General features: G+C 44.4%; 1 protein-coding gene across 1 annotated transcript in view; it reads left to right on the top strand.

The window, feature by feature from the left end:
* LOC143277805 (disintegrin and metalloproteinase domain-containing protein 10-like) overlaps window positions 1-18,482 on the top strand; it is a 34,412-nt gene extending 15,930 nt beyond the window's left edge. Inside the window, exons 10-19 of the mRNA XM_076582708.1 lie at window positions 1,233-1,431; window positions 3,325-3,475; window positions 4,314-4,418; window positions 6,614-6,698; window positions 7,523-7,631; window positions 8,356-8,526; window positions 13,799-13,938; window positions 16,001-16,198; window positions 16,243-16,498; window positions 18,104-18,482. Of these exons, the coding sequence (XP_076438823.1) occupies window positions 1,233-1,431; window positions 3,325-3,475; window positions 4,314-4,418; window positions 6,614-6,698; window positions 7,523-7,631; window positions 8,356-8,526; window positions 13,799-13,938; window positions 16,001-16,198; window positions 16,243-16,498; window positions 18,104-18,360 (1,671 nt within the window). The 3' untranslated portion in view covers window positions 18,361-18,482. The remainder of the gene's footprint in view (window positions 1-1,232; window positions 1,432-3,324; window positions 3,476-4,313; window positions 4,419-6,613; window positions 6,699-7,522; window positions 7,632-8,355; window positions 8,527-13,798; window positions 13,939-16,000; window positions 16,199-16,242; window positions 16,499-18,103) is intronic.
* Window positions 18,483-25,132: the final 6,650 nt, after the last annotated feature.

Consider the following 25,132-nt stretch of genomic DNA (forward strand, 5'->3'; position numbering starts at 1 on the left):
GTTGAAACGTGCAATACAACAGTGGCTATGTTCCACATTGATGAATGAATGAATATGTTGAAACGTGCAATACAACAGTGGCTACTGTTCCACATTGATGAATGAATGACTATGTTGAAATGTGCAATACAACAGTGGCTATGTTCCACATTGATGAATGAATGACTATGTTGAAACGTGCAATACAACAGTGGCTATGTTCCACATTGATGAATGAATGACTATGTTGAAACGTGCAATACAACAGTGGCTATGTTCCACATTGATGAGTGAATTACTGTGTTGAAACGTGCAGTACAGCAGTGGCTACTGTTCCACATTGATGAACGAATGAATATGTGCAGCGCCACAGTGGCTACTGTTTCATGTTGATGAATGAATGACTATGTTGAAACGTGCAATACAACAGTGGCTATGTTCCATGTTGATGAACAAATTACTGTGCAGCGCCACAGTGGCTACTGTTCCACATTGATGAATGAATGACGATGTTGAAACGTGCAATACAACAGTGGCTACTGTTCCACATTGATGAATGAATGAATATGTTGAAACGTGCAATACAACAGTGGCTATGTTCCACATTGATGAATGAATGACTATGTTGAAACGTGTAATACAACAGTGGCTATGTTCCACAATGATGAATGAATGACTATGTTGAAACATGTAATACAACAGTGGCTATGTTCCACATTGATGAATGAATGACTATGTTGAAACGTGCAATACAACAATGGCTATGTTCCACATTGATGAGTGAATTACTGTGTTGAAACGTGCAGTACAGCAGTGGCTACTGTTCCACAATGATGAACGAATGACTATGTTGAAACGTGCAATACAACAGTGGCTATGTTCCACATTGATGAATGAATGACTATGTTGAAACGTGCAATACAACAGTGGCTACTGTTCCACAATGATGAATGAATGACTATGTTGAAACGTGCAATACAACAGTGGCTATGTTCCACGTTGATGAATGAATGACTATGTTGAAACGTGTAATACAACAGTGGCTAAGTTCCACATTGATGAATGAATGACTATGTTGAAACGTGCAATACAACAGTGGCTACTGTTCCATGTTGATGAACAAATTACTGTGCAGCACCACAGTGGCTACCATTCCACTCTTCCACATTGATGAATGAATGACTGTGTGGAAACATGCAGTATGACAGTGGCTACTTCTCCACGTACGTAAATGAATGAACGGCCGTGTGCAGCATGACAGTGGCTCCACCTGTGCCCCGTACGGCACCAACCGGCGGGAGGCGGAAGAGGGCAACTACATCATGTTCGCCAGCGCCACCATGGGGGACAAGGCCAACAACGACGACTTCTCCACCTGCAGCCTGGACAACATCACGCGGGTCCTGGATGCCGTGCTGAACGAGCGCTATGGCAAGGTCAACTGCTTTCAGAGTGAGTCAGTCTTGTCGGTCATCTTCTTCTTCATTCATGGGCTGCAACTCACACGTTCACTCCTATGTACACAAATGGGTTTTTATGTGTATGACCGATTTTACCCTGCCATGTAGGCAGCCATACTCCCGTTTTTGGGAGTGTGCATGCTGGGTAAGTTCTTGTTTCCATAACCCACCGAACGCTGACATGGATTACAGGATCTTTAATGTGTGTGTTTGATCTTTTGCTTGCGTATACACACGAAGAGGGTTCAGGCACAAGCAGGTCTGCGCATGTTGACCTGGGAGATCAGAAAATTCTCCATCCTTAACCCACCAGGCACAGTTACTGAGATTCGAACCCGGGACTCTCAGATTGAAGGTCCAACGCTTTAACCACTTGGCTGTTGCGCCCTTTCAGAGTGAGTCTTGTTGGTCAAGATTAACTGCTTTCAGAGTGAGTCTTCTTGTTGGTCAAGGTCAACTGCTTTCAGAGTGAGTTCTTTGAACGTTGGTCAAGGTCAACTGCTTTCAGAGCGAGACTTGTCGTTGGTCAAGATTAACTGCTTTCAGAGTGAGTCTTCTTGTTGGTCAAGGTCAACTGCTTTCAGAGTGAGTTTTGTTGTTGTAAAAGGTCAATTGCTTTCAGAGTGAGTCTTCTAGTTGGTCAAGGTCAGCTGCTTTCAGAGTGAGTTCTTGTTGTGGTCATCTTGTCGTCCTGGCTGCTGGACGTAGGTCCTGTTCTTGTGTGTTTGCTGGGCTCATGACTGTGTTGTACCCCATTCTTTTACTGAGAACAGGTTTTAGTGTTTTAGTTTCGAGGAGGTGTCTACAGTGTGCGGACTGATTCATGTATGATACACCAAATCTTAGAATTATGATTTTTAAAGACAGGAGGTGCAGGATCTTTGCTTGAACCCAGTGCACTGATCACGTCTTGAGAGCTTACCCTAGGTTTTCATGAAGCATTAACATAAAGATGAAATAAATGAATAAAACAAAATAGACAAATCAGTAATCAGATTATAATATTATGAAGGTATCGATACATAGAAGGCAAATAATTGAAATAGAACAAGAATGAAAATGGGCCACGCTCTGCGAACCTGAACAGCCCCATCCCCCATCCCCCACACACAGTGAGTACAAGGTGATCTAGATTATAAAGCACATCCTGCAAAACTTAAGATTCTGATTTTAACAATGAGGAAGGCGCAGTTTACTACAAGGTGCACATCAAAATGGTCAACAAAATGTTAAGTATTGATAGGCTGATAGCTGCCACTGTTGGGCTGTTTTTGTACTTTAAGTCAATGATTGATAGGCTGATAGCTGCCACTGTTGGGCTGTTTTTGTACCTTAAGTCAATGATTGATAGGCTGATAGCTGCCACTGTTGGGCTGTTTTTGTACCTTACATCAATGTCAAGACCATCAGAACTCTGTTCACATGTGGTGCCATCTGCCCGCGTGCTTGCTCTGTCACTGTCTGTCTTCTTGACTTTGTCCTGTCTCTGCAAGTGTTTGGTGGGTCATGGGAATACAAACATACCCAGCTTGCACATTCCCCCAAAATGGAGTATGGCTGCCTATGTGGTAAAAGGGTCATACACACGGAAGCTGACATGTAGATACATGAGTGAATGTTTAGGATCCAGCCCATAAGCATAGACAGAAAGAAATGAGAACTGGTGTCACTGACTTCTTGATCATACCAGCCAGAGGAATGTGTTTTTTTAAACAGTTCTTTTTTTCTTTTTCAATTTTTCTAAGATAGATTACTGGTATTTAGAGGAATTCAATGTAAAAAAAAAAGAAAAAAAGTAGCTATGTCAAATATTTGACTCTGTGTGTGTGTGTAAATGTATATGTGTGTCGACTGTGTGTGTTAACGTGCTTGTGTGTGTGTTCAGAGTCGACGCAGGCTTTCTGCGGCAACAGCATCACAGAGTCCGGGGAGGAGTGTGACTGCGGCTATGAGGCCGACTGCAAGGACATCTGCTGCTATGGCAAGGGGTCGACTGAAGGGAAAGAGTGCACCCTCCGACCTGGCAAGAAGTGCAGGTATGGCAGTCAGATAAAATGTCCAGGTGTGCAGTCAGATGAATGACCAGATATCCAGTGAGATAGGTGTCCTTGTATGCTGTCAAGTGTCCAGTTATAGTCTGATAGGTGACCAGGTATAGTCACATAGGTGTCCAGGTATACAGTCATATAAATGTCCAGGTGTTCAGTCAGGTGTCCAGTTATAGTCTGATAGGTGACCAGGTATAGTCAGGTGTCCAGGTATGCAGTGAGATAGGTGTCCAGGTGTGCAGTCAGATAAATGTCCAGGTATTCAGTTATGTGTCCAGTTATAGTCAGATAGGTGGCCAGGTATAGTCAGGTGTCCAGGTATGCAGTGAGATAGGTGTCCAGGTGTGCAGTGAGATAGGTGTCCAGGTATGCAGTGAGATAGGTGTCCAGGTATGCAGTCAGATAAATGTCCAGATATGTAGTCAGATAAATGTCCAGGTATGCAGTGAGATAGGTGTCCAGGTATGCAGTCAGATAAATGTCCAGGTATGCAGTCAGATAAATGTTTAGGTATACAGTCTGACAGGTGTCCAGGTGTACAGTCAGACAGATGTCCAGGTATGCAGTCAGATGTAAAATGTTACGTGTCTGTCTGAGTGTGTTATGTGTGAGTGCGACTGAAAACTGATTGAATGACACAGAAAACGATGAACAATGAGCACCTGAGAGCAGCGGTCAGTCGGCTCTACCCAGTATAGGTAGTTAGCCTTTTGTGTAAATGACTCCCGTGTTTGTAGAGCTTGGTTTCCAGCCGAGGACAGGGGCTGTATAAGTATCCAAATCATCATCATCATCACCAGTGTGATGTGAAGATGTGTACTTTCAGCCCCACGGCCGGCCCCTGCTGTTCGGCCACCTGTGAGTACATTCCGCCTCAGCCAAAGATTGTGTGCCAGCCACAAGACGACTGCAAAGATGAGAGTCTCTGTGGATATCCTTTTTTTTCTTTCTTTCTTCTCTGTGCCGGGATTGAATGGCGGGCAATGGGAGGTAGTGTGATGCGATCATGTTCTCCTTTGCTGTGCAAGACACATCATCATAGCATGCCATGTCATGTTGTTTACTCCACATCACAGCATACCATCACAGCACGCCACGCCACATTGCTCCACATCACAGCACCCCATCACAGCACGTTATACCACATTGCTCCACATCGCAGCACCAAATCACAGCATGCCATGCCACATTGCTCCACATCACAGCACCCAATCACAGCACGTTATACCACATTGCTCCACATCACAGCGCCCCATCACAGCACACCACACCACATTGCTCCACACCACAGCATGCCACGCCACATTGCTCCACATCACAGCACCCCATCACAGCACGCTATACCACATTGCTCCACATCACAGCACCCCATCACAGCATGCCACACCACATTGCTCCACATCACAGCATACCATCACAGCACACCACACCACATTGCTTACTCCACATCACAGCATGCCATCACAGCATGCCACACCACATTGCTCCACATCACAGCACCCCATCACAGCATGCCACACCACATTGCTCCACATCACAGCATACTATCACAGCATGCCACACCACATTGCTCCACATCACAGCATGCCATCACAGCACACCATGCCACATTGCTCCACATCACAGCACCCCATCACAGCATGCCACGCCACATTGCTCCACACCACAGCACCCCATCACAACACGCCACGCCACATTGCTCCACATCACAGCACCCCATCACAGCATGTTATACCACATTGCTCCACATAACAGCACACCATGCCACATTGCTCCACATCACAGCACGCCATCACAACAGGCCATGCCACATTGCTCCACATCACAGCATGCCATCACAGCACATTATACCACATTGCTCCACATCACAGCACACCACACCACATTGTTCCACATCACAGCACACCACACCACATTGTTCCACATCACAGCACCCCATCACAGCATGCCACACCACATTGCTCCACATCACAGCATGCCATCACAGCACACCATGCCACATTGCTCCGCATCACAGCACCCCATCACAGCATGCCACACCACATTGCTCCACATCACAGCATACCATCATAGCACGCCACGCCACATTGCTCCACATCATAGCACCCCATCACAGCACATTACACCACATTGCTCCACATCACAGCACCCCATCATAGCACGCCATGCCACATTGCTCCACATCACAGCACCCCATCACAGCACGCCACACCACATTGCTCCACATCACAGCATACCATCACAGCACGCCACGCCACATTGCTTACTCCACATCACAGCATACCATCACAGCACGCCACATCACATTGCTCCACATCACAGCATACTATCACAGCATGCCACACCACATTGCTTACTCCACATCACAGCATACCATCACACCACGCCACACCACATTGCTCCACATCACAGCATACCATCACACCACGCCATGCCACATTGCTCCACATCACAGCACTCCATCACACCACGCCATGCCATGTTTTTCACTCCATATCACACATCATACCATCATGATGAGGATGGTTATCATACTGCTGGGGAGACCTGTCAGTTTAGATTTGGGACTATGTGATGAGATTTACTCTGTGCTTTCTTTCTCAGTGTTGAACAGCATCACAGCAATCACTCTTCTTTTTTGTTGCTTTTTTTTGGTTTTTTTATGGGTTTTTTGTTGTTGTTGTTGTTGTTTTTATCAGTGACATTGATTTGTAAGACATTTAGGTTAAGGTTTACGATTAAAGGTCCCAAAGCATTTTAGGGCTGTCGGAGCAGTGAACTCATATCCACTGTGTCTAGGGCTTGGCACAGGAATGCGGGGCCTAATCCTCTCCTACCACCTTTTCAACCTTCCCCAACCGAAGTGGGGTACACCCATTCACACATGGAGGAGGAGCGAGGAAAATTGTAGTAAAGTACCGTGCCCGAGGACACCGCAACACCAGGTCAAAGAAACGAGGGATCAGACCCTGACTACTGGATCAGAAGTCTTAACACATTACCCGCTTCCGTCATGCCAACTCCCTAGACATTTAGGCCTGATTAGCCATCAGTGTTGTAGTAGAAAATGAGGTACTAGATGTTAACAAGCTCCGTGCAAGGCAGTGTTTCCTTGACCTGGGCCACAGGGAAGAGCGCACAATGTCCCAAGGCCACACAGAAACCCAACGGCACTTTCTGCAACGACTTTTCGCAGATCTGCAGTTTGGGGGTAATGCATCTTACTGTGGTGTGTTTGTGTGTCACTGTGTGTGTGTGTGTCGTGTGTGTGTGTATGCCATGCTTTGTGTGTGTGTGTGTGTGGTGTGTGTGTGCCAGTATGTTAATGCCATTGTATATGAGTGTATGATTCTGTGTATGTTGTGTGTGTGTTTGTGTACATCAATATGTTAATGTCTGTGTGTGGTGTGTATGATTCTGTGTGTGTGTGTGTGTGTGTGTGCTGGTATGTATGCTTGTGTACATCAATTGTTTATATCTGTCTGCGTGGTGTGTATGATTCTCTGTGTATGTGTGTTGTGTTGTGTGTGTGTGTGCACCAGTGAGTATGTTTGTAAACATCAATATGTTAATGTCTGTGCCTGTGGTTTGTATGATTATGTGTGTGTATGTGTGTGCTGGTGTGTATGTTTGTGTACATCATTATGTTAATGTCCATGTATGTGGTGTGAAAGACTCTGTGTGTGGTGTGTGCTTACGTCCGTAGGTATGCAAATTTGTGTATGTGTGCAGGTGTGTTTGTGTGTCAGTATGTCAGTGTTTCTGTGTGTGATATGTATGGTTCTAAGGATGGTGAATTAGTATGTGCTTGCCAGTGTGTGTGTGTGTGTGTGTGAATAACACTCAAAAGATTGCTGTGTCTCACTTGTTGGGTTCACATTTTTCTACTCACACTGCATCTGGAAAGCTGCATAGTCTTTAGATAATTTCCTCCCTTCCGTTGTTCATTTCTTGGTATGCTGGGCTTCCAAGTCCTTCTAAAGAAGAAAGGAAATTTCAGTAATGTGGCATAAATGTGTGTGTGTGTGGAATCAGGAATGCGTCAGCTCAGTGTGTCACCGCATTGGCTGGGAGGAGTGTTTCCTGACATCCAACGATGAGAAGGACGGTCCCTCACGTGAAGCCATGTGCTACGTCTCCTGTCGTGAGTTGGGATCAGGGTGACAGACAGACAGACACAGACAGGTCTTCTAAGGAACAAAGAAGAAAAAAAAAAACATTTGGAGTCCTTGTGCACTCTTTTACTGTAATTCCATTGGTGACCCAAGGACTCTTAGACATGCATGTCTAGATGTATATCTGTATGATTACAGTCACAAATGTTTAATGCTCATGTGGTACACAGCTTCTGTCGGTATAACACACAAGAGCACATATATGTATAGTCATACACATATAAACAAGCATGTACATACACACACACGCGCGCACGCTCACTCTCTCACATGCACACACACACACTCTCTCTCTCTGTCTCTCTCTCTCTCCCTCTCTCTCTCTCTCTCTCTCTCACTCACACATACACACACACACACACTTACAGATGCACACACACACACTTACAAACAGGCACACACACACTTACAGATGCACACACACACACACACACACACACACACACACCAGCTGACAAACAGGCACACACACACACACACACAGACCCCCACACACACACATACACCCACATACACCCACACACACACACACACTTACAGATGCACACATATACACTTACAAACAGGCACACACACACAAGCACACACACATGCACACACCTTCCACTCCCGAACACCCCCCCCCCCCAGCCCTTACACACACACACACACACACACACACACCAGCTGACAACACCACACCGTGTTTCGCAGGCAACCCCAACACCAAGACGTGCGTCAGCTCCTTTGCCATGGAGGAGATCAACAGGGAGGAGAACCTGGACTTCCGGAACCTTCTGAGGGAGATCCAGCACGAGAACAAGAACAAGGTGACGCCGGTCAAGCCTGACGCTGGCCTTCTGCACGGCATTCAGCTTCCAGCAGGTACATAGGGGGCGCTGACTGCGGCGGGGAATTCAATTACAATAGCCAAGTGGTTAAAGCTTTCACAGATGCCAATTGTTACAATTTTGCCGTATTTTGTTATGCTCGATTGCAGTTTGTTCCAGTGTTACGCCAACGTCAACATTGTTCCGACAAGTTCATTTTCGACTACACGTACTTTCCTGTCGTAACATTGCCCAAAAGGTCTAGACATCGATCACGAGGTCAGGGCAGTCACTGATAACGCGTGCATTTTTTCATTGAAACAGCATTGAGTGGACCAATCAGCTTTATCGTTTGCCTGAACAAGAGAGAACATGGGGCTATATCAAGTTGCGTCTCAGACAAACAGCGTCTGCACTTGTTTGCTGATGTGGCTCGGAGTCCGAGTGTTCCTACCAAATTCAAAATGTTCCTACCAAATTTCCTGATTGTTCCTACAAACACTTGACAGGGATTGGCATCTCTGGAGCACCTACTGCTGCGGGAATTCATTCACAGCTTAGCCACTTGTGTCAGTCTCTCTCTCAAGAAGGCGTCGCTGCGTTCAGGACAGCAAGTCCTTATACCCTACACCACCACATCTGCTAGGTGGATGCCTGCCTGACCAGCAGCTCAACCCAACGTCAGGCCCTGAGTGCATGCATAAGATAAGATAAGATAAGAATAACTTTATTATCTCCAACTGGAGAAATTTGGTCAAGTGCATTATCACAACATAGACAAGTAAACAACATGGGGACCATAACTGTAAAAGTCAACAACAGCTTTTACGAATATTACGAAGGTACAAATGTAAAAAATATCTTATACACCGTTTCATACATACATCCACACACTGCAGGTAATAACTAGTATTCTTAATGTAAAAACAAAGAATTCAGAAACATTATTTGAATATAATTATAAACATAGCCTACTATACTGCACATTGATTATAATAGACAGATAAGATAAGAATAAAGATACGTTACGGAAAACCGCAACCAGATAATCAGCACACACCCGCACCCACCCACCCCCCACCCACCCCACACACGCATGTATACTTGTGTACCTATCAGAGTGGTTTTCTTCTACAGAATTTTGCCGGAGGCAACTTTCTTGTTGCCATGGGTTCTTGTTCAGTGTTGCCAAATGCATGCTGCACGTGGGAGCTCGGTTTATTGTCTCATCCAAATGACTAGACGCTCAGTTTGATTTTCCAGTCAAACTTGGGAGAAAGGGCGAGAGCGGGATTTGAACCCTGGCCCTCATGGACTCTGTATTGGCAGATGAGTGTCTTAACCATTTTGCCATCTTCCTCCTTGAAAAGGATAATATATATATATATTTTAATGACACATACTTAACCGTGACCCAACTAGTGCAGACTCCAGCAGGGGTCTGACATTCCTGTCCTGTGCAAACTACTATCCGCTTATGCTGAGAAAACGAAAGTAACTACGGCTGATAACCTCCCGGAAGTAGGTAACCTCCCCTTTGTCCCGCTGGCTAGCGTCCTTTTTTTCCGGCAGCCATCTCAACACCTGTTCCTGTCATCTGTATATATATATAGAATATATATATAGATATCTAGATATCTACATATGTGTATCTAGATCTCTCTCTCTCTCTCTCTCTCTCTCTCTCTCTCTATATATATATATATATATATATAGTTGGTGTCCTGCATGAAATATAGCTGCCAGCCGGTATGTAGAGTGCTGCGGTGGGAATTCATTTACCGTTCAGTCTTTTGTGAAGGATATGACTCTCAAAGTAGGAGGCAGGATTGCTCTGGCTGTTAGTGCTGCTGCAGCCTTGGGGACCATCCCAACGCCGACTGTCCTAAAACCCTCTTGACCAAGAGAGTGGGGATGTAACTTGGCAAGACTCACTACAATCACATTCTAGCTGAGATTGTCAAGATAGCAATTGACTCCTCTGCCGCTCTGATGGATGTAGACACGACTGACTATCATACACATTAAAAAAAAAAAAAAAAAGGGGGGGGGGGGTGCTGATAATTGAGCAGTGGCCAAGTGGTAATGCACCAGAAAAGGAAGCAAGTACCCATAGGTTCGATTCCCATATACACAGACCATGATTTTTACTCCACCCCCTGCCCCACAGCTCTCCTCCACTAGACCTTGAGTGGTAGTCTAGGTGCTAGCATTTCAGATGAGATAGTGGATCAAGGTCCTGTGTGCAGCATGTGGTTACCGCACGTGAAAGAATGCATGGCAGCTCAAGGGTTGTCCCTGGCAAAAATGTGTAGAAAAATCCACTTTGATCATAAAACAAGTACACTTGCAGGCAGGGAAAAGTGGAGAAAAAGAAGGGTGACACTGCACTGTGGCAACGAACTCTCCCTGGGAAGAGCAGCCCAAAATAGGAAAAATAACCGAAAAAAGAGGGCGCTAGCTGGTGGGACAAAGGGGAGGTTACCTACTTCTGGAGGTTATCAGCCGTAGTTGCTCTCTTTTTCTCCGCATAGGCGGATAGTAGTTTGCACAGGACAGGAATGTCAGACCCCTGCTGGAGTCTGCACTAGTTAGGTCACGGTAAGTATGTTATTTAAACGTAATTTTAGATAGAAAATTTCCTATCTCTAACAGTTTACAACATAAGATTCATTTGCATTATGTGCATGAAACATGTTTAGGTCAAACACACATGCGGCCTTTATCACTCATTTGAACTTTCAAGAGAAAGTTTGCTTTCAGTTACAGAATTTAGAAATATGACAAATGTCTGTGCTTTTTTTTTGTTTGTTTGTTGCTGTTGTTGTTGTTTGACAAATGTCTGTTGGAAAGACTGCCATTCTGAAATGAAAATGATAAGTCCTGCTATGGTTCGAAGAGTAAGCCCATATAAGAGGTGGTTTAATCTTTACTTCTTTTGTTATATTTCTACACTGTTTTATAGATTGTTCTGATGCGCTTTGAATGTGTGCATGCATTTTGAGAATTTTATGTTTTATATGATACACGAGTGCTGTTAACACAGTTCAGTTAAAATTTGTTTAGTGTTTGTTAGGAGGAATATGGCAGAATGATGGAGTGGTGGCCTAGAGGTAACGCGTCCGCCTAGAAAGCGAGAGAATCTGAGCGCGCTGCTTCGAATCACGGCTCAGCCGCCGATATTTTCTCTCCCTCCACTAGACCTTGAGTGGTGGTCTGGACGCTAGTCATTCGGATGAGACGATAAACCGAGGTCCCGTGTGCAGCATGCACTTAGCGCACGTAAAAGAACCCACGGCAACAAAAGGGTTGTTCGTGGCAAAATTCTGTAGAAAAATCCACTTTGATAGGAAAAACAAATAAAACTGCACGCAGGAAAAAATACAAAAAAAATTGGGTGGCACTGTAGTGTAGCGACGTGCTCTCCCTGGGGAGAGCAGCCCGAATTTCACACAGAGAAATCTGTTGTGATAAAAAGAAATGCAAAATACAAAAAAATACAAATGATTAAGATGTTCATCTGCCAGTACAGTGTCTGTGAGGTCTGAGTACAATTCCCACTCTTGTCCTTTCTTGCAAGTTTGTATGGAAAAATCAGAAAGTCTTGTCATTCGAATGAAACAATAAACTGAGGTTTCATTTGCAGCATGCACTCGGCCATCTGAAAAAGAACCCATGGCAACAAAAGAGACATCATCTGGCAAAATTCTATGGAAGAAACCCACTCTGCTAGGTGCACAAATATATATATATATGTGCATGCACTCAAGGCCTGACTTAGCATGTTGGGAAATGCTGCTGCTTTGCAGATTTGGTGTAGCTTTTGACTGATTTGCAACGAACACAGTAACACCTCCTTGACAAACTAATTTTTTTTTTTTTTTTTTTTTTTTTGTTTTTGCTGCCCATCATACTGCACCATTTTCAGTGCCATTACTCTTCACGCCGGCTCATTAGGGATTCCCCCCATACTTGGCCACACACCGGTGTTATGTTCCTTCGCAGTTCCAGCGTCGGCCAGGCAGTGTTCCACGCGAACCATCGATATGTTAGGGTCGCCATGGAGGCACACACCAGAGGAGACCCTGCACTGCTCTGCTGAGTCACGTCAGTGGTGTTCAGTGGTTGCCCTTTCTGTTTTAAACGTATTTAGACACCACTATATAGCCCCTAAACTATCGACATAATGGCTTAGTCGCTGGAGCAGACTGAGTTGTGAGCGTCCCCCCAGAGTAGTAGGGAGACCGCCACCACGTCACCTCAAACAACAGCCCCTCCCCATGAAATTGCTGACTGACGGACCATTTGACAGGATGACGTAACCCCATAGCACGGAGTCGAGGGGTTCTCGAAACTGAGGTTTGTCACATGAGAGCAGGGCATGAAAGGCCCAGTCCTTTTGAGCTATTTTGTTTATATTGAGCGTATTTGAAGGTAGGAGGAGGATGACGATGATGATGACGATGTTGCTGTGGGGTCGCATTATTTTTTGGTTCTGGGGCTATCTCTTGAGTGGTGACAAGGCTGTACTCTACGCTTCTGTCATTCATAATGATGATTTTCCCCCGGCGTTAACCAGGCTGAGAGGGATACAGTGCACTGGCTCAGTATTGGTCGTGGTAATTAATTAGAGCAACACATCCCGCAAGAGTCTCCTTGAAGTGGGAGGACCATCGACTGGTGTGTTCCCAAGGTCTCCCCATTTAAGCCACAGCCCATCAACTCTGGGTAGGTGCTGCCACGGGCCGAAAAAAACCCCACCTCCGTTGGATTTGGATTCGAACCAACCCGTTCCCCCTGCCGTCATTCAGTCGCGCTTCCACTCCCTCTTCGCCATGGCGGCTAACAAACTAATACTGTTGTATTATGTTCTCTCATTTATCTCTTTGTAATCCTCCGTGCCTCAAAAAAGGGGTGAAAGGAGATTATATCATAAACCTTTAGTCTTGCCATGTCTGCCATGCAGGATCATTTGATGGTTGACAGAATGGGTTCAGGGATCCCACAGATATAGTGACACTTCACTGAGATACTGAACTGTTGTATTATGTTCTTTCATTTATCTCTTTGCAATCTTCTGTACCCTTGAAAGGGTTGAAAGGAGATTGAATCTTGAATATTGAGTCTTGCCTTGTCTGTCATGCAGGATCATTTGACGGTTGACAGAATGGGTTCCTTGGAGCTCACAAATGTAATGACGCCCCATTGAGAAACTGAACCTGTTACATTATGTTCTTTTGTTTATCCGTTTGTGATCTTCCATGCCTCCAAAAAGGCGGTGAAGGGAGATTAAATCTTGAGTCTTGCCTTGTCTGTCTGTCACGCAGGATCCCCGTGCAACAATTTCCGCGGCTACTGCGATGTGTTCCACAAGTGCCGTGGAGTGGATGCTGACGGTCCTCTGGCTCGTCTGAAGAACCTCATCTTCGACCCCAAGACTCTTCAGAGCATCAAGGACTGGATTGTGGTAGGGACCCTTAACAGACACTGTCTGTACATTATTAGGGAGAGTGTGCTGGCCTGCTTTTGTCGGGATTCCCTGGCTATTTTTAGCAAGAACTGCATGCACATGCGCATCTCCATTTCCTTTTTTTCCATTTCAGCGAAAGGCTAAAATTTTGTCATGGAAATCGCAGTTCTGACGAAAGGATTTTAAACATTATAAGTGACTGTTTTTGCAAGTTTGCAAGCTATGTTTGGTTTTATAATGACACCCATTATTAGCTTTAGTCTTCTATGTTTACTTTGAGCATGTCTCCTGTCATATATCTTGCCATTACGTATTCGAACTGATCCATTTATAAACTCTGCCAGAAAGTTGTCCGAACAAAAGCAGTGCACACCCAGAGAAGCCAGTTACAGCGTTGGACTGTGCATGTCATCAAATGATCTACTTGTTGTTCTGCGAGCGATGAAAAGTCCACCACAAAAGCGGGCTGCACACCCTTCCTATTGTTTGGGGACCGAAACAGTGATAAGACGGCAAAAACCTGGTGGATTGTACCCTGTTGATTTTTGTTTGTATGCCTGGCATCTCTGTTCACACCCAGTACCAGGAAAGTATTTGTCATATTTCTCTCGGGTGATTTATTATAATTGGTTTTCTCTTTTGTCTGTTTTGGAGCTTCTCCATATCTCTTGTTGTTTTTTTTAGCTTTTGAAACTCAAAATGTGATGAAATATACTGCTTTCACAAAGCACGCACCAGTCACGCGTGCTTATACATGTACAGGCACATTTCAGGACTACACTGCACCACACAGGTGCACATGCATGCACACACACACACACACACACACTCACACTCACACTCACATATAAACACACACAGAAAGGAGCTCATGCGTGTGTGCGCACACACACACTCCTCTGAACTGAAACTGAAAGCCTACATACATGGATTAGTCCAGGTGCTTACACATGCTTTGAAACCTTCTCAGAACTGAAACTTAAAGCATACATACACAGATTTGTCCACATGCTTACACACACTTTGAAACCTCCAGAGAAGTGAAACTAAAAGCATATATGGATAAGTCCACACGTTTTGAAACCACCTTAGAACTGAAACTGAAAGCATACATGGATCAGTCCACACACTTAGTTTGACACATGCTGTGATACTACGTGTAAACTGAAATGGAAAGCTTGTATGGATTATTCCACACACTTTGAAACCTCCTTGAAACTGAAACTGAAAGCATATATCGATCAGTCTACAACCTGCTTTGGACTGAAATTAAAAGCATATAAGGTTAAGTCCGCATGCTTTGAAACCTCCTTAGAACTGAAAGGAGGAGGAATTTTGTTTAATGTCCCGTCACACATACTGGTGATTGTAGACATTTTCTTTGAGTGTTGATTTTTTGCATTTGAGTGTTCTCCTTTAGGAGAGGAGGGAGAGGGGAATGAATGATGAGTTGGGGGGAGACTGGGTAAATTGAGGGTGGAATCTGAAATAAATATCCAAAGACAATTGCAGAAAATTACCTTATGCACTTCGTAAAAAAGAAGTCCTTAGTCTAACAAGCAAAACAACTGATAACGAACACAGGATGTCAAAAACATCAATGTTCTCAGTCACTTCTGATGACACACTTTCATGCAGGTAAGGCTTCATCAGATCACTGTCAAAAATTATATACTCAGTTGTCACATTACTGAAGCATATGCTGTTGACTTTAGAGCAATGTTTAGCCTGTGATGAATTAGATAATTGTCTTAAAGTTAAAGTTAGAATTGGTCTGCAAATCGGACAAAAGTCTGAGAGAGTCCACTGACAAGGTTTTAGAATTAAATGAAAGCACTTAAAAAGTCGTTTTCTAGTATATTACTTATTTCCTTGTTTGACAATGGGCAATATGCTTATATACTACTTGTATAATTTTTTGCTGCCCTATTTGCTGCTGTGCTTGGTCGATTGAACTGAAACTGAAAGTGTACATGGGTCAGTCCACACACTGCTAAGCTTACTGCCCTTCGTGTGTGTGTGTTTTTGTTGCCCTGTACATCTCGGGGGTTCTCTCCAGATCCACTGGTGGGCCGTGATGCTGATGAGCACGGGGCTGGTGGTGGTGATGGCCGTCTTCATCAAGGTGTGCGCCGTGCACACGCCCAGCAGCAACCCCCGCAAGCCAAAGGCCCGCAAGCTGACCATGACCCTGCGACGCTCCCACCACCACCGCCGCCCCCGACCTGCCCCGCCCCACCAAGACCCCCAGACCATGGCCTTGACCCAGACCACCGCCCTGACCTCTCACCCCCAGCGCAGTGGCAGCAGTGGGGGGAGAAGTGGGGGGAACGGAAACGGGGGCGGGGGTCGAGCTGCAGGGGGGGCATCGGCATCGGCATCGTCATCGTCCGGGCAGCAGGGGTCATCGGAAGGGTCGGAGGGGTCGAGGTCAAACCAGGCTCACAACAACAAGCCCAGCGCCGGGGCAACGGTCGCCGTGGCGACAACGGCGGCAGTGGGAGGGGCGGGGAGCAGCAGTGGCGGGGCAGCGGCTGTGGTGGTGGAGAAAGTGAGGGTGAGTTTTTGGGGGTGGGGGGAAGGGGTGCGGAGTGATGGAATTGGGGAGGGTGGTGGTGGGAATGTAGAGGTGGTTTGGCGGTCTGGGTGATGTTACTAAGGTAAGGGCCAGGCGGGAGGGACTTTGGAAGGTGGTAGCAGGGGGTGGGGGTATTGAAGAGGGTGGTGGGGGGGATTGATTTTACTAGGGTGAGGGGTGGGAGGGTGTCAAGGGGGTGGGGGTATTGAAGAGGGTGGTGGGCTGATTGGTTTTACTACGGTGAGGGGCGGGAGGGATTATTGAGAGTGATGTCTAGGGGTGGGGGGGATTGGGGAGGGTGGTGCGGGGGTGTGTAACAGAGAAAAGATTTGAGGTTATCAGTGTCTTATGTAAGCACAGGTATGGTTGTGTGTGCCCCTGTGTGTCTGTGTGTGTATTTGTTTTAGTGAATCGTTTGGGGTTGTTTTTTTTTAATGCGTATCACAAGGCCTTGTCTCTCCTGTTTTGCATATGTGCTTGCTTTTTTGAGCAGATGAAGATAATGACAAACAAGATTAAAAACAAAAATGATATAGATAGAGATACAATGCACTTATTCTGCACATTTAATATGATTGATATTCACTTACTCTGTTCATCAATTGAACATAGCATATTTTACAGTAAGATAATAATACTTGCTGCTTAGCACTATTTCAGTAGTGCACACATGTTTCACTTAGTGTTACAAACATCTTGCTGAGCAGCAAATGTACATCATTATATGTGATGATTTTAATACTTTCGAAAAGCATCATCGGTGCCCATCTAACAGGTGCATCATTCTTTGATATGTTGACCAGTACCATCATTAACGTTATGCATCATTCTTAGATAACTTGATCATCACCATTGTTGTCATGCTATAGTTGTTGATGTTACTTATCATTCATTGATATGTTGACCATTGTTGTCATGTTATAGCTGTTAATGTCATGTACCAGTCTTTGATATGTTGACCATTGTGTATCATTCTTAGATACCTTGATCATAACCAGCATTGTCATATTATAGTTTTTGACATGATGCATGATTCGTTGATATGTTGACCATTACCATCATTGTCATTTTACAGCTGTAGATGTTACGCATTATTCATTGATATGTTGACCATTACCATCGTTATCATTTTACAGCTGTAGATGTTACGCATTATTCATTGATATGTTGACCATTACCATCGTTATCATTTTACAGCTGTAGATGTTACGCATTATTCATTGATATGTTGACCATTACCATTGTTGTCATGTTACAGCTGTAGATGTTATTCATCATTCTTGGATACCTTGACAGTTATCAGGCATTCTCATGTAAACGTTATTCATCATTCATTGATATGGTGCCATTATTATCGTTGTCACGTTATAGCTGTTGACATTATGTATTATTTTTAGATACATTGACCATTACCGTCTTTGTCATATTATAGCTGTTGACGTTATGCATTATTCATTGATATGTTGACCATACAAGCATTGTCAGGTCAAGGAAGTTGATGTTCTGCACCATCCTTGGATATCTTGACCGTTACCATCGTTGTTGTGTTGACGTACCTGTTGACGTTTCGTCACATCTCTGCAGGACCCCCCACCACCGTACACCAGCGCCTTGTTGCCGGGCAACAGCAAGCTGCCCCCGCACGGCAAAGGCAAGCGAGGCAAGCGACGGGAGCGAGGGGCGGAGCTTCAGCGACTGTGACACAGCCAGAGACCACGCCCTCTCCCAAGGACCCAGCTTTTCTTGTCACCCAGGACCGTGAAGCTTTTTGCTCCCACATGGCTGACAGCACAGCACACACACCAGCCACTGAAACCAGTGCCCCGGTTTCCTTCGCCTGAATCGGCGGCACGGTTCATCAGTGTGAGTGGAGGGACAACAGTGCGAGCGTTGCGTCATCATCCGTCGATGATGTTGGTTTACTGCGCAGCAGCAGAGAACGTGCTTCTACAAACCTGGTCGTTTTTGGCTCTTTGTGGGTGCTGAGTAAATGAGAGAGAGGGTGAGTGTTCCTCCAGCATGGAGCCTGTCTTTAGGTTCTGGATTAACAGTGATTCTAGTGCGTGTGTGTGTGAGTAAATTCATATTGCCTGGAATGTGCTTCATCCGGCAGAATTGTGTTGCGTTTTTTTTTTTTTTGCTTTTTTTTTTTTAAATCTTGCTTGGGTATTTCAATCTAAACAGTGGCAAACCTGTGAGCATAAGATTTTTTACCTTCCATGCGATAAACAGGTCCCCCAATGAATAAAGACCCCAGGAGTCTGTTCCTATCTGTTTGATCACCACGTTTCATTGTTCATGACCATTTGAAGATGTCGGCATTTTGTGTTCTGACGTGAAACGGTTACTGAGTGCGCCCCTCTCCTCCCCATCAACCCCCTGCTGTGTATCCCAGGAGACTGCCTGCTGTTTTTGTGTGTGGGCGGAACACAAGTGGTAGTTTTAGTGCAGAGTGCATGATAAAACGTTCATCGCATACCACCATCTGATCAAGTGTCTTAACTGGTGTGGGTCAATTGAGAAGCGAGCACACACAGAGACATGGGGGTGTGGGGGAAAGCATGTTTCAGGTCAACTCGGTTGAATGGAGCAGGATGTGTCAGCAGGTTGGTAGCTTACGTCAGGAAAAATTTCCATGTAACATTGTGTACAATGACATGACTGACCCAGGAATCATCCCAGTTTTCATGTTCACTGCCTTTCCTCTCCTTCGTTTGTTTGTCACTGGTTCGGGAGAAACGTGTGTGATGTGGAAAGGGGGTGGGTGGGAAGGGGATGTGTATATGTCAGCAGTGTGTGTTGTTCGTGCTTTGGGAAAGGAATCTTGAGAAATCCACTTCTCTGCCACATCTAGTAACCCCCCCTCCACCTCACCACACCCTTCACCCCCCAGAGTCTGGCTGTAATCTGTACATCCATCACCCACCCATTGGCTTTGATCGGTCACATCCATCACCCACCCATTGGCTTTGATCGGTCACATCCATCACCCACCCTTGGAGCCAGGGAGGAGCCACGCACCACAACATACCACAGTCCTTGAGGAGCAGGCAGGCAACCTCACACAGCCAGCCATTCTCCTCAGCTGCCACAGGATTTCACAGACAAGCTTCCATCCCCCGGCCATCGCAGCCGTTCACCTCACCCTGCATGCTGCGCCAAAAAGCATGCATTTGTCAAAGGCTGTACTTAACTGCCCATCACAGTCATACACTTGTCAAAGGCTGTACGCATCTCTCATCAAAATCATGCACTTGTCGAATGTCATGCTTTTGTCTCACCAAAAGCATACACTTGTCAAAGGCTGTACAAATCTTTTCATTAAAATCATGCACTGGTAGAGTGTTATGCTAATGTCTCACCAAAGCGTACATGTTTCAAAGGCTGTACTTAACCGTCATCAAAATCACACGCTTGTCAAAGGCTGTATTAATCTCTCATCAAAATCATGCACTTGTCAAATTTAATGCTTATGTCTCACCAAAAGCGTACGCTTGTCAAAGGGTTTACAAACGCATCACTGAAGTTGAAGCCTTGTCATCCTGTGCTTTTGAAGGAGTCTGAATGATAGAGTGTGAAGTGAATTTTGGGACAAACACTATGCTTTCATTGTGTGATAGCATCAAGCAGGGTACGTGTGGACATTTGCCTGTGTAGGATGGAGCGTTCGTTTTTTTAGGCTGACCAAAGTATTGATGCATCAGAGCCACCATAGCTGAAAACTGTGTCGCTTTGGTTTATTTACTGATGCATGAAGTGAGGAGTTTATATTGCATTCTGCAGTAACAAGACTGTGTTTGCTAATTGACACTGAACCCTAATTCATGTACACTTGCACAAATATGCGTGCATGCTCTCATGTGCACACGTACACACTCAACAGAAACTGCCTGTGCTTTTTTATTTGTATATTGCATGTATGTACACACACACACACACACACACACACACACACACACACACACACACACACACAGGTGTATATGTGTATTTTGAAGATGAACATTTTCTGTGTTTAGATAACTTCATTTTTTATCCTTAGATCTCCTGTTAAACTGTGCTCATTTTTGTATGGCACCGTGGTATGTAAGGGAGAGAAGATATCAATGTCTGCTGTGCACTTGCCTTCATTCCCAATGAGAGGAGGAGTTGGGTTTTTTTTTGTTTTGTTTTAGTTTTTATGCTTTGATTTTTTCCAGCAGATGTTATGTAGCATATGTGGATCAGCCTGCATGCTTTTTGACATCTCCTTGAAACTGGAACTGGCAGGAAGAACAATCCAGGACAGCTAACTCTTGTCTCACAAAATCAAAAGACCACTCACATGGGTCAGATTATTTCCGTATTAAATGGAATTCCGTCTTGGCATTTTGGCAAATTTTTCTTCTGTTTGTTTTACTTTGTTTTGGTATTAAGACGCACTCTTCGGTTTTTAAGCGGCCCCTGGACCCAGACCGTAAACCTTTTTCAGTATTTCAAAAATCAGTCACTCCCGCTCCTTTGCTCTCAACGCTGTGAGATCTGAGCGGAACTTTTAACTCATTGACAAAGCGTTCAGTAGTGTGGGTTTCTTAGTTGGGGTCGAAGGTTCAAAAGTGAGAGCAGATGTAGGCGTTGCCATCTGTGAGTTGTAAGCGAGAATGCTTTCCTTGCAGACAGCTTCATGTTTGGGTTTTTTTGTGAGGTTTTAAAATGACTTTTAATTACACATACTTAACCGTGACCCACTAGTGCAGACTCCGGCAGGGGTCTGACATTCCTGTCCTGTGCAAACTACTATCCACCTATGCAGAGAAAACGAAAGTAGCTACGGCTGATAACCTCCCGGAAGTAGGTAACCTCCCCTTTGTCCCCTCGGCTAGTGCCCTCATTTTCTTCTAAAGGAATTTGTTTGTGTGTCCTAAAACTATGTTTGATATGATGCACTTAATCAAAAAAAACATTTTTTTTTAAAGTAATTTTTAGGGGGGAAGTTTTCCCTTTCTCCTTTAACATATTAGCGCCCCACCACACACACCCCCACCCCCCCCCACACACACACACACACACACCCCCCCCCACACACACACCCCAACCCCTACACCCCCCCTCCTCTCCCTGCTTTCCATATGTTTCCGGATTCTTGCTGAAGTTGTTTATGTTACAGAAAGAAGCATAAAGTGAGTGTTAAGTTTCTATCAAATTTGATCTGAAAAAGTGACATGGCGTGGCCCGTTATAGCACAGTGAACAGGTGATGAGTAGCTGTGGGGAACTCCACTGCCATGTTGATGTTGATGACGACATGGATACTTGTATAGCGCATATCCTCAGTCAGAGACCAAGCTTTAAGTGCTTTACGTTTAACTCTCTCCATACGAACGGCAAAAGAGACGACGTTAACAGCGTTTCACCCCAGTTACCATCATGAAAATATTGCAAGCGGAAGGCTCTTATACTGAAGAGGTGAATGTTGACAAAGAATACCACAGTTCTGACGACGGAAGCTAAAGGTTGGGTCATTCAGACACCCACTGGACATCCGATGGGTCTGTGTAGAGGAGAAGAGAGGACTGGCCGTACTGAGTGAGTTAAAAACACCTAGTCATTACAAGAGGCTGAGCTGTATGATGAATGAATGATATGGATACTTATGTAGGGCCTTTTCTGGGTCAGAGACTGAGCTCTTAGCGCTTTACAAACAAGGCGTCATTTGTGCTAACAGGCTGCCTTCCTGGGTAGAGCTGGCTGACAGCTGCCTTTCAGCGCTCATCATTTGTTTCTTGCATTATTCAATCAGGTTTCAGTCATACACACTCATACAGACATGTCACATTTTTTTTTAACTGTATGACCTTTTTTTATATTTACCCAACCATGTAGGCAGCCATAGTCCTTTTGGGGGGGGGGGTTGTGCATGTTAGGTATGTTCTTGTTTTCATAAACCCACCGAACGCTGACATGGATTACAGGATCTTTCTTGTGCGTATTTGTGTGCATATGCACACACGAAGGGGGTTCTGGCACTAGTAGGTCGGCATATATGCTGACCTTGGAAGTATCTCCATCCTCAGCCCACCAGGGTTTTTTGGGGTTATTTTTTTGTTGTTGTTGTTTTTGGTTTTGGTTTTGTCACAGGAGATTTCTCTGTGTGAAATTCAGGCTGCTCTCCCTGAGGGAAAGGTTGTTGCCGTATTACAGCACAGGAGTACTCCCCCTTTTTTTTCTTCTTTTTTCTGTCTGCGGTCTTCTTTTTTTTTTCTCTTCTTTTTTTTTTGTTTTTGTTGTTGTTGCTTTGGTCTTTTTCTGTCAAAGGGGATTTTTCTTCAGAATTTTGCCAGGGACAACTGTTTTTTTCACTGTAGGTTCTTTTATGTGCGCTTAGTGCATGCTGAACACCATATCTTGATTTATTGTCTTTTTCGTAAGACTAGCACCTAGACCACCACTCCAGAAGGTCTAGTGGAGAGGGGCTTGTGGGGGTGTGGGGACGGGGGGTGAACAAAAATCACAACCTGTGAGGGATTCGAACTCATGGATACTCATTTCCCATAGTGGGGCTCATCACAAGTAGGCCACCACTTCATGTTGTTCGGCTGTGTGGTGTGAGTTCTCACCTTGACCTCTGGGTCAACAAAAGAATGACATGGGTCAGGGTCAAGGTTCTTACTGTTTGCCTTTCAGAAAATGTAGGTTAGTTTGCAACCACCACAGGACTGCTTTTGAGAAATTCATATTTCTTTGTGATTGATTATGGGACCAATCTAAGATTTACCTTAGTAACAATTTAACCATGATTTTTTTTTTTTTTTTTTTTTTTAATCTTCCCATAAACAGGTTTTCATTTATGGAATTCAAGTTTGGTTCATTCAGTGATGAACTGGAAGAAATCTCTTTCGAAAGGTGCAACTGACTTTCGATGGCAGTAAACTGATGACCATTATAGAATAGATCATATTGTGTTTGCGTGGCTTAGACTGGACTTTAAAAACAACAAGAAGAAAGCAAGAAGGTATGTTGAAGTTAATCTGTGCTAACGAATGTTGTGACACACCTATAAGTATTGAACATGTTGTCGACTGGACTTTAAGACCAACAACAGGAAAATATCTAGCAAGAAAGTATGTTGAAATTACTCTGTGCTAATAAATGTTGTGACACACCTATAAGTATTGAACATGTTGTTTCCCATGTGTCGTGCTTACCTTGTCGTTGAACCAGAGGCATGTGAGTGTGATATGGATTCTTCGTCTTCGCAGTCCTTGATTGTAAGACACAGAATTCACTGACCATCAGTTTTTAGGTGGAGTTGTTGATAGAGATATATCGTAGTTTACAGTTACTAGTTGTTAGTGTTACTCCAAATCTTGACTGAATTCTTTCATATTGGGCATTAACAATCAACATACAGTGAACGTTTTGCTGCCGTTCAGACAACAGCAGGTTGTTTGTTATTGTTGTTGTTGTTCTTTTTTTCATTTGAAATGAAAGAACAACCAGGCTAGGAGAGTAAAATTAATGATTGGTTCTAGGACAAGCCCGTAGCTTCCTTTTTTCTTTTTTTTTTTTTTTTGAGGAAGTGTCTAGGTTTGTTCCTGTGTACCTTTTATTTACCTGCGTGCTAGCTGAATCGGTGGCACAAGCAGCATTGTGTACCTCATGTATAAAGAGTTATATCGCTCTGTCTATTGGATGTTTTCATTGTTGTGTTATTGTTACTTGGTCAACGCTGTATTCAATCAATTTAAACAAGACATACGTTTTTTGTTTTTTTAACTTGTTTGAATAGATCAGTGAGGTTATGACTGTGTGAGTGTCTGTGGCTCCATGTTACACTTGCACATATTTTTTCACTCTTTCAACTTGCGTTCAGCATTTTAGACTAGTTGTGGCAACTTATGAAGTCCTGCAAAGTAAAAACTGACAGTCTTTCTTTTTTTTTTCTTTTTTTTTTTTTTGAAAGAAAATGAAAAATGTCAGTGATGTAATTTCTGCAGCCTAGTCAACAGTTTTTGTTGTCAAAAGTATAAAGACGAGGTGACCACCACCAAAATAGGTCGACCTTTGTATGAAAGAAACAGTGAGTTAGATGGGGGGATATTTTGCTGCATCATACAAACAAGATTTGGTCTTGATTTTTGTGAGTGTGAGTGACTGTACTACAGAGGACAGTGATTTTTTTTTTTTTTTTTTTCTTCCTTTTTTTTTTTTTTTTTTTTGTTTGTTTAGTTTTCTGTGTGCATAATGTGAACAGACAATGACATCTGGCCTGCTTCATGCCAAGGGAAAAACTTTGTCACATAGTTCAGCTTTGGGAGTTGACTTTTGCTTTTTCTTCTGTGTGTGCCTTTCCTCTTTGCCTCCTCTCAGTTTGCTCCCATTGCCTCATCCCTTCATTGTGCTCACAGTAGGTGCGTGTTGGTTGGTGGGTGGGTGGGCGTGTGTGTGTGTATGTGTGTGTGTGTGTGTGCGTGTGTGTGTGCGTGTGCGTGTCTGTCTTGTCTGTCAGTGTCTGTGTGTGCCTTTCCTCTTTGCCTCCTCTCTGTTTGCTCCCATTGCCTCATCCCTTCATTGTGCTCACAGTAGGTGCGTGTTGGTGGGTGGGTGGGTGGGCGTGTGTGTGTGTGGTCAGGCA

The sequence above is a fragment of the Babylonia areolata genome, chromosome 35 (genome assembly GCF_041734735.1).
Source record: "Babylonia areolata isolate BAREFJ2019XMU chromosome 35, ASM4173473v1, whole genome shotgun sequence".
NCBI lineage: Eukaryota > Metazoa > Mollusca > Gastropoda > Neogastropoda > Buccinidae > Babylonia > Babylonia areolata.